At 40.9% G+C, this 15,001-nt stretch overlaps 1 protein-coding gene across 5 annotated transcripts in view; it reads left to right on the top strand.

Moving 5' to 3' along the window:
- The window catches only part of LOC147233206 (diacylglycerol kinase zeta-like), a 126,708-nt gene that overhangs the window by 75,484 nt on the left and 36,223 nt on the right, over positions 1 to 15,001 (top strand). For all 5 annotated transcript variants that reach the window (XM_086147802.1, XM_086147801.1, XM_086147800.1 and 2 more), the window contains one exon: positions 12,991 to 13,057. In XM_086147802.1, the coding sequence (XP_086003928.1) occupies positions 12,991 to 13,057 (67 nt within the window). The remainder of the gene's footprint in view (positions 1 to 12,990; positions 13,058 to 15,001) is intronic.

Below are 15,001 nucleotides of genomic sequence, written 5' to 3'. Positions count from 1 at the left end.
TGCTTCCAAGGTCCGCTCAGATGAACTGAGACGTGTAATAATATTAGTACATTCCTCTCACATTTGGGCCGCACACACACACACACACACACAAACGCAAACATGCAAACATACAAAGGAAGAGCTTGCCCTGACAAACACCTGGAGGTGACATGATGTAACGGTGGAGACAAAAATACAGTTTTGTTTCCACATACCGGTCAGATTCGTTTCCCGCAGTGTCTCAGGGGCAGATATACGCATGTCTCGGCCCGCTCACAGGAAGCTCACTTTGCCCCACCAGGCGATGAATATAAAAATATATGAACATTTCTGAAGGTGTAACAGAGTCTTTCGTGCTGCAAATCTCCGTCAAAGGGGACAGGTGAAGGCCAATTGGACAAATGTAGAGGGCTTCTGGGAGTTTTTTTTTCTGCATAAAACTCCCACTCTTCACTTGCAGACCTCTGTCAACACAGATTCACAACTAGAAGAAGCGCTATTGTGGTGAGGGGGAACACAAAGTGAATGCACGGAGCTTGCGGTTGTGATAAAATTATGCCTACAAATGGACGCGCTGGTACATCTGCCCCTCTCTGATAATGCATGATGCATGGACTGTTGCCTCTGGACATGCTTGTGTGTGTGTGAGTGTGAGTGTGTCTGTGTTTGACTGTGTGTGACTTGAGTGACGAGTAGCGGCTGGCTGTGTGTTTTTGTGGCCCTGTGTGGTTTTTGTTCAATCTGCTTAGATGGGAGTTTGTTGTCACCTGCTGAGTGCGTTCACAGCATCCGGAGGCTTCTGTGTTTACAAACAACAAACAATCCTTAAATCCCAATCTTTGATGAAACTCTGTTTTTCTTCATTTTTGGTGCAATTACATTGTTATAAGTTCATCTCTTTCAGGTCCAGCTCTGCAAAAAGGTGTGTGTGTGTGTGTGTGTGTGTGTGTGTGTGTGTGTGTGTGTGTGTGTGTGTGTGTGTGTGTGTGTATAAACACTTCACAGAACTCCTCCACAAAAAAGATACATTTTGTTAGTTAAACTCAAAGATATATTGCCTGATGTGAACAGATTTCTTTCTTTTATCTGTGAAATGTGAACTATAATAAACTGAGCTATAAATATACAAGCATTGAGAGAAAATGGCAATAGATAATTACATTCTTAGTATTTAGAGTTGTTTTTTTTTTTATTTAATTCCTTATGTTTTGCCAAAAGGCTTCTTTTTCTTCTTAAGTCATGAAAATGAAATAACGACATTTTCAATTCCATGGATTTGTGTGGAAATGCCTAATGGGACTCTGATTGAGCTCCATACTTTTCTCTTCAACTTAAATCGTCTTTTGCACATCACAACAGTTATGCTCATTACAATCAGTTTGAGTTAATTGCCTTCCTCAGGTGATTATTTTGAAGCAAATGCCGGGATAATATCCACATAATGACAGGTGCTATCCAAACAGCCGGCCGTGCAATAGTCATAACATAAGCGAAACAGTAACAGGGACAGTATTTTGTAGAATCTTTGGGGGAACTAAGAATGAGTACAACTGCAACACAGAGATTTAATATAACTTAGTGTTCAGTTGGCTTTTCAAAACAGGTCCTTGTATTTTGCAAAAGAACCGATCTGCTTGGAGTTTCTTCAAAGTTTGAAGGACACACACAGGTAGGAAAGCATGTACCCAGAAACAAGTTGACAGTCAGAACATCTGATGGCGGCATATGTGAGTGAGCACTGGAGAATCCATGTGTATCGGTCGGATTGGTTCCTGTCTCCGCAGAGCCACCGGAACCTGTTTCATTTAATTTGAAATTCAGTTTTGACGTTGCATGGGAGAAAAAGTCGGAGAACCTCCAGAGGCCTTGAAATATGACGCCACATCCCGACCGGTGAAAGTGGGTTAATGACAATACTCCTCTCCCACCCAAGCAAAAGAGATAGCACTGTAACTGCTTAACTGGAAGGAGATTCTTTGAAAAGTCTCTGCCGAACCCTACGGGAGATGAGGAAACAGTCTTGCCTCCGGAGAGCTGCTCCCCGTACATGTTTGTGTCCTTTCTATTTCTTATCTTTCTTTCATCTGGGTGGCCAGAGGGATTTTTCACTGCCGGGACACTGCACTGTCACGCTTCGTCAACCTGACTTGCGCGGCAGAAGGGAGGCTCTGCCTCCACAGCACACCGCCACAGAGCTGCCTGAACTGTGTGCGGAAAGCCAATTAGCTGACTCTCTTCTATCATCTGAAAACCAATTAGTTGATTCACTTCCATCATCTTAAAATGTCCGACCCTGTATAAAGAATGAAATTTCCATAGTGGAGAAAGCCATATGCATTTTTTTTTTTTTAATAAACAAACATGTTAAAATTGATGTTTGTTTTTGCTACCCAAAAAATATATTTGGGAGTAAAACTATCAAGATAATTGGGGTTGTGACTTCTTGCAATTGAATACCAATGATAAATCCAATTAATGTCTGCATATTTGTTACTTTGGCCCAACATGACCGTTATATGATACACATATGGCATTTGTTGCCCCGAAAGTGTCATATTGTGTCAACTGTGGCCATTTTCACTTTCCCCCCAATGACTCCACAAGGGCCCGCAAACCTTTCAGACACTGAGGCCATTGCTTTTCTCCCATTTACTGTTTCCATGGATACTAAAGATGCCTCTGTTGTATCTTGCCAGTCGCTGAAATCTGAGATTACGGTTGGTGCTCTGCCCGCCAGGATGTCTCATAACAACACCCTTCTCTTCACAATGATCTTTTCATCTTCCTCTTCCAGAGCAACGCAAACTCTGTAGATTTTATTTTTAACGACACCCTCCTGATTTTATATAGGTTAGATCAGTAGCAGTAGGAAGGCAGCCCGAGAGTTGTTGTGAGACTCTGCGTTGCATAGCAACTACAGTGATGTAACGCTTGTTTCACCGTTTGATCTGCTGCTCTCTGGTGACTGATGTTACTGACTGCCTGTTTGTGATTGAGCGGGAGAAACTGCAGCTCCCATTTGGTAGTGACCATATATAGGGATCATTTGATCATTGCAGTGTTCGCCACCATCCCTCAGGAGGGGGGTTGATGTGATCACCAACATAGCGACCAGCGTAATGCTGATGTTTTCATCATCCAGGCTCAAATCTGGGGGGGGGGCAGAATTTTGCGGGTCAGTGAGATGATCCAAGCGCTTTTGATTATCCAAAATGTCTTAGCAAATAAAAAAGCAGATCCCTGTGAAATGTTCTTGGTTCATCAGATCATATCTACAGGCATGGACTTGTGTATTCAAATATTTGGACTTCTTTGATCACTGTCTTATGTCCATTTATTTTTAGTGCAAATTAGCGAATGCAAGCATGCTAGTGATGCGCAGTGTGAGGACCTGTAATGTTGTTTCTAACCATGATATCAAAGGTTGTTTATACGCACACCAAGTTGAACTTGGGTTAACACTGAAAGAGATAATGCCGAGATCTTTTTTGGATGAAATCCAGTGACTTTGTGTCAATTTGGCACATCTTCTTTGCGTAGTATTTAGGACCTTGTCTCCCAAGCGTTGCCTTGGGGTTTGTCTAACAAATGTGACATTCTTTGGTTTTGAAATTATGGCTCAAAATTTTGTCCAAACACTAAATTAAAGCGACCTGCAAATCACGCTGGACTGTCTTCCAATAATCTTAGCTTTTTTTTGTAATGATGGAAAAAAAAAAAAAAAAACATCCTCCCTGCCCACCAGAGCTGTGAGATTTCTGACCAGGCAAACAGAACAAAAGCTCCCACGCGGCTCCGCTGACACATTCAGGTTGGTGAGGTTTGTCTTTGTGAAACCAAACAATGTGGCAACTAGCGCTCTTATTCAGAACAGAATAGACCAACAGCAGGTGGCGGCAAGGAAGGGGGCTCATAGAAAAGTATGAAAATGACATATCATAAAGGCAAGAATAATTTGAATGATATTTGACTTCTGCCTGCGTCTCAGGCTGTATATAAAGCTAGTAAATGAAAGCATCTAGTCTCGATTGTTGGCTGTCAGTTCTTGCAAATCCTCTCGCCATGTCCTTGCTGCTGTGTCATTGCATTGTTGCTCAATGGCTCTCCATGAATCCAAAATTTTATCTAATGGTGGTTTTTATTCCTGCAAAGAATTTCCCTCTCTGGCCAAGGACTCATGTGGTTAATAAACTGCACTAGTTTACTACAGTTTTGTAATTAAGTTTTGTCTAGACTATTGTAGATATTACGTCTTCTCTGTGTATCTTTAGTTCTTATCCAAAGCTCTCTAAATTGCATATCCTGCCTTCAATAATTACAGGCATTCTGTGGTTGCATTTTGACACTGGTTGTGTGTATTTTTGTGTTTGAAAGAGAAAAAAATCTTTCACATACTCATGAAACAGACTGGTAATTTGTGCCATTTCCAAACACTGGGACTAATATAGAATTGTCTTATTCTCCATAAATAAGACCCATTATAAAAAGCAAAATCCTTTGCTGAAACCTTTTCAATTTTTGTTTCATGAGCTCAGACTCGTATTTGCCATTTCTCAACACTAGGACAAATATAGAAATGGCACAAAATACCAGTCTGTCCATTTATCCTAGTGAACGGTCTTAGTTAGTTATCTTATAGAGAAAAAGGGCAACTAGTCATTTGACAAGGCAATAGAATGGAAATGGAAATGACATGGAAATGGCTGTAGTGATCAGTCTTTTCCAGAAAGACAGGAACATAGGGTAATTTGTAAGAGCGGCGGTAGGAGCATGCAGGTTGTCAACATCTTGTATAGAGGATGTTACCTGAAAGATATCAGTGACTGTAAAGTAGTTGTAAATGAGAGTGTAGCCAGACAGCATAGGATGTTGGTTTGTAGGATGACTGGTGACAAGGAAGATCAAGAGGACAAAGGCAGAGCAGAGGACAAAGTGGTGGAAGCTGAAAAGGGAGGAGTGTTGAATGGGTTTCAGGGAGGAGTTGAGAAAGGCTCTGGGTGGTCAGGGAAAGCTACCAGATGATTGGACAACCACAGCGAGTGTTATCAGGGAGACCGGTTGGAGAGTACTTGGTGTGTCATCTGGAAGGAAAGTAGATGAAGGAGACTTGGTGAGGGAGTGAGGAAGTGCAGGAGAATATCCAGAGAAAGCAGGATACTGAGAGGACTGAAGAGAACAGAAAGGAGTACAGGGAGATACAACATAAGGTAAAGATAGAGGTAGCAAAGGCAAAACAAAGGGCGAAGGATGACCTGTATGCTCAACTTGACAGTAAGGAGGGAGAGAATGATCCACACAGGTTGGCGGAACAGAGAGCTAAAACTGGAGAGGATGCACAACAGGTCCTGGTGATTAAGGATAGAGAGGGAAATGTATTGACAGATGCTAGAAGAGTGATGGGACAATGGAAAGAGTATTTTGAAGAGCTTATGAATGTAGAAAAGGAAAGAGAGACAAGGGTAGAAAAGGTGACTATTGTAGACAACAAAGTAACACAGATCAGTAAAAGTGAAGTGTGGAAGGCATTGAGGACAATGAAGAGTGAAAAGGCAGTTGGTCCTGATGATATCATCTATGGAGGTGTGAAAGTGTCTGGGAGAGGCAGCGGTAGAGTTTCTGACTAGATTATTTAACAGGATCTTAGAGAGTGAGAAGATGCCTGAAGAATGGAGATGAAGTGTGATGGTGCCCATTTTTAAGAATACGGGTGATGTGCAGAATTGCAGAAACTATAGAGGGATGAAGTTGATTAGCCATCAATGAAGTTATGGGAAAGAGTAGTGGGAACAAGAATGAGTTCAGAAGTCAGCATTTGTGAACAGCAGTATGGCTTCATGCCTCGAAAGAGTACTACAGATCCAGTAGATAGTAGAGAAGTACAGAGAAGGCCAGAGGGAGCTGCATTGTGCTCTTGTAGACCTAGAAAACCATTTGACAGGGTACCAAGTGAGGAACTCTGGTATTATATGAGGAAATCTGGAGTGGCTGACAAGATGTTAGATTGGTGCTGGACATGTATGCTAGCTGTGAGAGAGTGGTGCGGTGTTCTTTAGGGGTAACAGAGTGAACAGTTGAAGGTGGATGTGGGACTCCACCAGGGATCAGCTCTAAGCTCCCTTTTGTTTGCAGTGGAGATGGACAGGCTGACAGAAGAAGTTAGACAGGAATCTCCATGGACCATGATGTTTGCAGATGACATTGTGATCAGTAGTGAGAGTAGAGAACAGGCTGAGGAAAATCTAGAGAGGTGGAGGTTATTCTGGAATGGAGAGGAATGAAGGTTATTCGCTGCAAGACAGAGTATATGTGTGTGAATGAGAGGAACTCAGGTGGAATGGCGAGGCTACAGGGAATGGAGATCAAGAAGTTGGAGAATTTCAGGTACTTGGGGTCAACAGTCCAGAGCAACGGAGAGTGCGGAAAAGAGGTGAAAGGCGGGTTCAAGCAGGTTGGAATGGTTTGAGAACATTGTCAGGGGTACTATGCGATAGAAGACTATCAGCCAGAAACAAAGGAAAGGTGTACAAGACAGTGGCGAGACCAGTGATGCTATATGGCCTAGAAACAGTTACTATGATGCAAGACAGGAGGCAGAGCTAGAGGTCGAAGATGAGATGAAGATGTTGAGGTTCTCTTTGGGAGTGACCAGGATGGATAGGAACAGGAATGAGTCTATCAGTGGAGCTGCATATGTTAGATGTTTTGGAGAGAAGGTCAGAGAAGGCAGACTGGTGGTTCGGTCATGTACAAAGGAGGGTTATGAATATACTGGTAGACGGATGCTGGAATTGGAGCTGCCAGTCAGGAGGTCTTGTGGAAGACCAAAGAGAAGATTTATGGACGTATTGAGAGAGGATATGAAGGTAGTTGGTGTGAGAGAGGAGGATACAGAGAATGTGGTTAGATGGAGAGGGTTGATTCACTGTAGCGACCCCTGAAGGGAAAAGCCGAAAGAAGAAGAACTAATTTGAAAAGGTAGACGTATGACCTCCATTTTACGCCGCGTCTCCCTTCCGCCGATGCCTCGAGACGACAGATAAGCAGGACATCCCTTTAGTTGGACCACAAACACGCAACTCCAGGATCAGAATGAATATGAATGCTGGTCCGGGAGGCTGAGTTTTACTCAAGTTCTACAGAGACTGAGCGCAGCAACTTTGTGCATGAAGAGGAGTAGACAGGAGGAGAGGGAAGGCAAGGAGGAGAAGAGAGAAGTCAGACAAGTTCAGCGTCTTTGAGTTGTTGTTTGTAGGTTGGCTGTAAAAAGCCCGCAGGCGTTCCACTCCGCTGGCAACTGGTGTGGAACAGCGGCAGGATTAGATAAGTACTGAGAGGTGTTTACTTCAGGCAGCCTCTCTGTCAGACTGCATGAAAGGCTTGGAAGTAGAATAACTTCACTTTCTCTGGCTCGTCTCCCTCCTGTCACATCTATTGGAAGGTGACTCCGCTCAGCTGGGCTATCTTTGTTTGTCCGCCTTTGGAGTGGTAGGATTACTACGACTACCAGGGCTGTAGACGTAGATGACCAGGGAACCTTTTTTTTTTCCTTTTGAATAAAAAGCATGAAAACATGGCTTTCATGTGAACGAAGAAATCTGACCTTGGGTGAAAATTGTGTTTACATTTATTTAAAAAATTCAACTGTTTATCTCATTTTGTTTTTTTTTCATATATCTGATTAATGTTATTTGAGTCAATCATGAATCAGAATTTCATCCTATTTAATGGTTTTTCTCTTGTAACTTTACTGTTATTGAAACAGTTTTAAAAATGTTGAAAAATATTAAATATTATCCTGATTCATTCATCAATTTATTCATTCGCGCAGGTTTTATCAATCATTTGAAGCTTTTCACAATGCCATTTTCTAGTCAGTAAACGTTTCTGGCAGTGGCCTCTGGAGGGGAGTCTCCTCAAGCAATTCCAATGTTGCAATCGGATGTTTTCCAAAATGATAGTGCCACCTATCTCTAGAGTGAACTTTCCCCAACACATATGTTGTAATCCAGGGGTGGGCAAACTAAAGGCCCGTTGGTCTTTTTAATCCGGCCCCCCAAAGATTGGTACAGAATTCATACTTGATATGATTCATTGAATGATTGGATCAATAATCAGGAGATTATTTAATTCTTGGAGCTACTTGAGAACACTTTTCCTGAGCTGAATGCCACAGTTTGACTGTGATTTAGCCTCTACCTTGGACATCCTGACATACATGAATGAGCTGAACATGAAGCGATTATGGAAAAACCTATTTGTTCATGAAAAGCAAGCGAACGTCAGCCTTCAAAACCAAGCTGGTTTTATTTTAAAAGCAAATGTCAAACAAATGCTGGTTAATATGTACTGTTAATAAATTCATCAAATGCATGTATCATATCTTGTGCTGATTTTATAAAAGTATAAAATTGTACCAAACAATGAAGGTAGTGGCACACACATTATATTATCAATTGCAATTAATCAACAGAAAACTTCAAGAAAATATTTATCTTTTTCAGTTTCCATATTGTATTTTGCCTCCACTCTTTCAACCTGATAGACATTTGATTCCCTTGTCAGTATTTAACTTGTTAATTCATTTGAAACCTCTCAAAGAGACTGCAACAGAGACACTAGTCGACACCAACTCTATACAATCGAACTATAAAGTTCAGATTTAGTTTGTTTTTTCTAAATATATGTTATTCCTTAGTGGCAGATTTGGAATTTTGTTAACTGAGATAATGGGATTACATCATTAAAAAAAATGTATATATATATATCGAAATTGTATTTAAAAGTTTTGTGACTATGTGAAAGGTTCTGATATGACACGATAACATATTATATGATGTTTATCTTTGGATGTGAGTAGAGTCACAGTGTGTTGCCCAATCTTTGGGGAAAATCTGAGCTCTCTGTCTACTTTTACTTTTTGAGTTTGTGACCCCCGAGACTGTCTGTGAGGAGCTTTGCACCCTGATTTCTTTGAGATGCATAGGAAGACACACACAAATTCATATCTCTGCACTTCTTGAATCGAAGGTGTTGTTCTTGCTCGATTCCTTGCCAGGGTCAGGCCTAGGGGATAAAGGGGTGCTTCATTGGGCTCCCTTCCCTTGAGAGCACTTTAAACCATAGTTTCTACAAATACCATATAAATACGTTATATTTGTTTGTTTGCGAGCAAAAGGTCAGAGTTGCATTCAAAACGAGAGAGTGAGAGAGAGAGAGAGAGAGCGAGAGAGAGAGAGATTACTTCCAATGGGGAAGTTAAACTGTCATTGCATCCAGTTACATCAAAGAACAATAAAGTGTGTAAACACAAAAACTCTATGAGGAAAAATTAAAATACAAGAAAAGTACAATTAGCTTTCAAAATGTAAGCAGATGGGGATACAGAACACATTTAACATTTCAGCATTACAAAGAGATCATGACCTATGCAAATAAACAGATAACTAAAAATAATTGATAAGAAAAATGTAATTACAGACATAAAATAAGAAAAAGTTCAATCTCAGGCAAAATGCAATAAGAAAAACTGCATAGGGGTTGTATGAATTGTGTGTTGCTGAAACTGCTCTTTGGATTGTCCAGGAAATACAGCTGTCATCAAGTGCGCTGTAGATTTGATCTGATCCACTGAACAGCTTTCCTTTCAAGTACAATAATACATCCTTATACAGCTATTTAATTTGAATGAGTTGCCCCCTTCACTTGTGGATGAGAAATTACCTTGGACCCTGGCAAAACCCACAACGGATTGTTCCAGATGTCACATGAATTTTTTTTCCTTGCAGTTTAATTTTCTATACTTGAAAAATATGCTGCCTGTTTTTTTTTTGTTTTTTTTTGAGGGTAATTAATACAAAATAAAAAAATAGAAGTATTTTTACTTCTTTTTTATCTATACTTTTTTTTCTTATTTCTCTTTTCAAAAGACTCCTCTGTCTTGTCTGAAAGATGTACCATTATTTTGTTATATTTGGCCGTGAAATTTGCTCCTCAGAGTAGAACATAGCCGGAGGAAGATGAGTTGAGTTTTAGGCGTCTGCTGTGTTACTGAAACATTTAGCGACGTGGTGTTTGATTGAAGGATCAGACGGGACTGACAGTTGCTATGGGGGCCAAGGGGGGGTTACGGAGCGAAGCAAGGGTAAGACCATTTAGCTGTCTGTAAACATTGAGCAAGGTTTTAACCTCCCACTAACAGCGAGGCAGAGGAGGGAGGCAATACTCTCTGTAATGTGGTCTCTGGTTTTGATCCAGTTGAAAGCCACGCTGTGGCGTTCCTGGATAATTGGAGACAAACAGCATGCAGGACACCTTTTAGAAGCCTAAAAAGTTTCCTTCAAGACTTGCTTTTCAAATTTAAACTGCTCACATGTTCGGGTTGGTGAGACAAGGAGGACATTATCAAACAGTAGACCTCAACACAAGAGGAAACCGTGTTCACCAAACTTGCTTTGGATTTCACTCAATTGTAGATAAAAGACATGCTAAATAAACGTTTGAATCTTTAAATTGCATGATTATTCACTTCTTGATGTCAGGGTGTAACAGCTGCTGTTTTATGAAGGGATGTCTGTTATTTTTTTTGGCAGAAGGAGTAGAAGACCAAATGAATTAAGGCTCAGAATGAACAAGGGGTATGTCCAGACCCACATTAAGAAGCTCTTAATCCTGCTAATATCAATTAAATCTGTTTATAGTCCACCAAATGCCTTGTTCGATCAAGGCCTGTTTCTCCAACACTTCACATTTATAAAAATCTGCGTAATTATCGAATTGGAAGAGAATTTCCATCCGATTCTCGGCTCCCAGCAGAGGCTCCAAACACCCTCTACAACTAAAGAGGGAAAGTAAAGAGGGGCTGATTTATGTACCGTCTTCCAAATGTTGATTCTCTTAGGTTGTTTCAATCTGATGACCTCAGAAATTCTTAAAAGGGAAAAAATATCAAAGTGACTGGGAAAACTGTCTGGAGGCGCCTTCCTGCATCAAATAAACAACCTTGATGCTGTAGTAGCCACCCATCGAGCCATAGGTTCATAGAATAGAAAAATGAGCAACAATAGGAACGGAAACCTCTAAGAACTCTGTTCCAACAACTCCAGATTTCATTTGCTCATGGGGACGACCCCTCTCAAGGGGAACCTTTTAGTTTTGCATGCGACCTGTGTAACGCAAGTGTCTGCAATGCACACCTTAAGCGCCGCATTCAGAAACAAAACAGAAAAAAAGAGGAAGAAATGGAGGACAACATGGCGAACGTTGCCTCAGCAATTATATTTTATTCAATTAAATTTATTAAATTAAATTAAATTATATTTTCTGGGTTGTTATGTTGTCAATAAAACAGCCCCTCAGTTTTGTTCTTTGTTGCAGTTACCTGTGCATTCCTCACAACTCTGCTCTTGTGCATTCCCTGAACAGATGCATTTGGAGAAAATCAAGAAATTAAATTTGGGTTGAATAGTCATGCTTTTCCATCTAAAATAGATGATTCTTTGGGGAGTCACTGTTCTTTTTGAGACAGCGAATTGGCAATCGTGCATGGCTCCTTTCGATTCCTTTACCAATGCCAGTGTTTGAAGAGTGCCTTGTAAACCTGTTTTCAAAACTCCTATATAGATAAATTAGTTATTCATTCATTCATTATCTATACCAATTATCCTGCAGTCAGAATCTCACAGGGGCAGGAGCCCCGCTGCTATTGGCGAGAGCCGGTTTACTGTCATTCAAATATTACATAATGACATTACAACCATTCACACCTCATATAGCAATACAATATTCACTCTCATTCATGTAGACATTCAACCATTCACCTTGTTCTTGAACACGTGTCTGTGTTCATTGAGCACCTTGTAACCTTGTTTTGAAATGCCTATTTATTCATTCATTCTTTCATTCTTTCATTATCTATTCTACTTAACCTTGCACTCTTGGTCATGGGGCCATTGGACCTATCTCTACTGCCATTGGGCGAGAGGTGAGGTATACCCTGGATGGGTTGCCTGTCAATTATAGGGACAAATATATAGACATACAACCATTCATTCTCTTATGCATGTCATAAAGCAACAAAGCGTTAATCCTCATTCAAATAGAGTCCACGTGCCCATGATATTGTGAAATACTGGTCAATTGCAAAGGTAGTACGTCCTCATCCTTGGTCAATCAGTGCTATTGAGAGGAAGGTGAATGTGGAGCTGCATTTTTGTACTGTTCAAACAAACTACCACATAAACATCCCCCCGAAAAGCATGCTACAGTAAAATCTGGGTTGCCTACTGTTGACTCTTTCTATCTGAATCTCCTGTAGAGAAAGAAACAAAGACCAATAACAATGATGAATAGTCAATACATTTATTTCAGTGAAGTTGATCAGAGCCACTGCTTAATATTTTGACCTTTTCGGTTCTTGAACACATGTAGGTGTTTGTAGAACATATTGTAACCTTTTTTCAGAAACTTCTTGATTTATTTGTTCTTCCATCCATCTTCTTCTGCGTCTTGAGGGGGCTGGAACCTATCGAAGCTGCAATGGGGCGAGAGGCAGGGTACACCTGGACCGGTTACCAGCCATTCCCAGGACCACTTGTTGATTTACTTTTTTATAAATATTTCTTCTTTAGGTCCGATTTCATCATTTCCCAGTATATTACCCAATTAAACTTGTTTCAGCTTTGAACGGTAACTGTCAATGGTCTCACATACTTTGTTGTGTTCTTATTGACACCAAAGGATCATGTTTGTGCAGTAAAATTTACTGTGGGTCACAATTACGCATGGCTGTCAGCATGCTGGGCCAGATTAAGAACTTTGCAACAGCGGGCCATGGCACTCATGCTTACTTTGGTCTGTAGGGGGCGCCAGTTTCTACTCCATGTGAAAGTTGTCTGGTGGATATTGAGGAACAGTTGTACAGTCAGGGAGACTGGATCAACATTTTTGAGGGATTACCTGCATATATCCCCTTTGCTATATTATCTGACTGTCATGTTTCTTTTTCATCAGGAGGAAGGAACCAAGGCAAAGATCGTCTCCTCCCAGCGGTTGTCTCCAAAGTGGTGTTTCCTCGACTGTAAGTGTCACCGTTACCATCACCATGCAGACCACACACCCATACTCCTGCAGAGTGGTGAAATGGTTTGCACACTTCAGCTGTGAGTTTGCAAAAATCCAGGAAAGTGAATCTTCGGTCACAGAAAAAACATTGTCAATCAAACTTGTCATACGTGGTAAGCGAACACATCTTCCCAGTTGCCACGGTGTTTATACATTCACAGCAGACATCCCTTTGTTTTTTTTTGTTTTTTTTTTGAAAGCTGAAAAAGATTTCTTTGCTTCAGTTAGTCTAGAGGCTTGATCTCCGTCATGATCTGGTTCGTGTTATTAGTTGTGCAGATGGTTGTTGGGACAGACAACCCACACAGCTCGTTATATCCAGTCTTGTTAGCGCCAGATTTGTTCTCTCTGCCAGCCCACACTGCTGTGAGACCTGCATCTCCTGATACTGATACACACTCGCTATCAAACATATGGTGGCGCCATGTTGTCGCTGCTGCACTCAAACCGTGGCGTTGTCAAAAAAAAAAAAAAAAAACTATCACATAATTCACACAGCTGATACATGTAGCTTCATGAAAAACTTTGTGGCTTGTATGCTGGCAGCATTGATCGCCTAAATTAAAGAGGAAAAAAAAGAAGGAACGAGATAGATTTTCATTTGAAAAAGCTCAGTTTGGAAATCTGCTGGGTGCAATATGCCAACAGGTTCCTGCACTGCAGCCCCATCACAATAATTCCATCATGTTTACTGGGGACTGTCATGAATATTAATCTCATTCAACAGCAGCTTTACACAGATATGATGGGAGGAAAAAAAGAATGCAATAATATAAATGCACGAATGCAAACACAAATACACACAAACATGAACATGAGTATGTGCACATGCGCACACACACACACACACACCCTTATGTTTGGGTGGGATCCTCATGGAATTCAGCAGAGAACTGGAGCCATAAAAAGATACAATTGCAAGCTGAAAAACAGAGCATTTGAGGAGAACTGAGGGAATATTTCTCTCTCGTGTGCGTGTGTGTGTGCGTGTGTGTGTGTGTGTGTATTTCAGCCACATCATGAGCCTATGGATTATCTAGTCAATTAAAAAGTAATCATCACACAACAGTGCGGAAAGAGTTCAGTTTGTTGTTGAATATGTCCGTAGCAACATCCCAAAATACTGGAAATCTACAAGCTACGAGTTTCACTTCGCTCAGCAGGATGGCAACGGTGTGTGAGGAGGTCCGTAATCTGCCGGCTGTGAGATTCAAGTCATTGAATGTTTCGCTACATCTTGCGGTTGACGCACACAGAGACCAGTGCTGTTTTTTTTGCTATGATATAAGTTTCCTTGTGGTCTGACTGCTGTGCAGAGGGACAGCTTTCTATCAAAAAAGATTTAGACGTACATTTCCAGGTTTTACTTATGAGAGAGTCTTCAGCTGAAACTGAGAGGTAGCATTGTGCCTTGCAGACCTACAGTTAGGTCCAAATATTTGGACATTGATGCAAGTTTTGTTAATTTAGCTGTTTACAAAAACATATTCAGGATACAATCATTCAATATTGACTTAAGGTGCAGGCTCTCAGCTGTAATTCGAGAGTATTCACATTTAAATTGGAGCAATGGTTTAGGACTTACAGCTCTTTAATACCGTAATTTTCACAACTAAAAGGCACACATAAAATACTTCGATTTTCTTCAAAATGTGCGCGTCCTATAGTGCAGTGCACTCTGTGTGTGTTGTTGTTGTAAAGGCGGACGTAGTACAAAACACCATGAGAACGTTAAAGGGGGAAGTGTGGGCGTTGATTGTCTATAAAAGAACGGGTATGTGCGTTATGCAGAACATCCTTGTTTTAACAACCCTGAAAATGGTAAAGAGACACGCTTATGAAGCGCAGTTTAAACTGAAAGCCATCAGCTACGCGGAGGAACATGGAAATCAAGCAGCCG

This window comes from Fistularia commersonii, chromosome 6 (genome assembly GCF_037954325.1).
Source record: "Fistularia commersonii isolate RoL2024-O1a breed Wild chromosome 6, RoL_Fcom_v1.0, whole genome shotgun sequence".
Lineage (NCBI taxonomy): Eukaryota > Metazoa > Chordata > Actinopteri > Syngnathiformes > Fistulariidae > Fistularia > Fistularia commersonii.
Note: the sequence above shows the minus strand (reverse complement) of the source record. Positions and strands in the feature narration are given on the sequence as shown.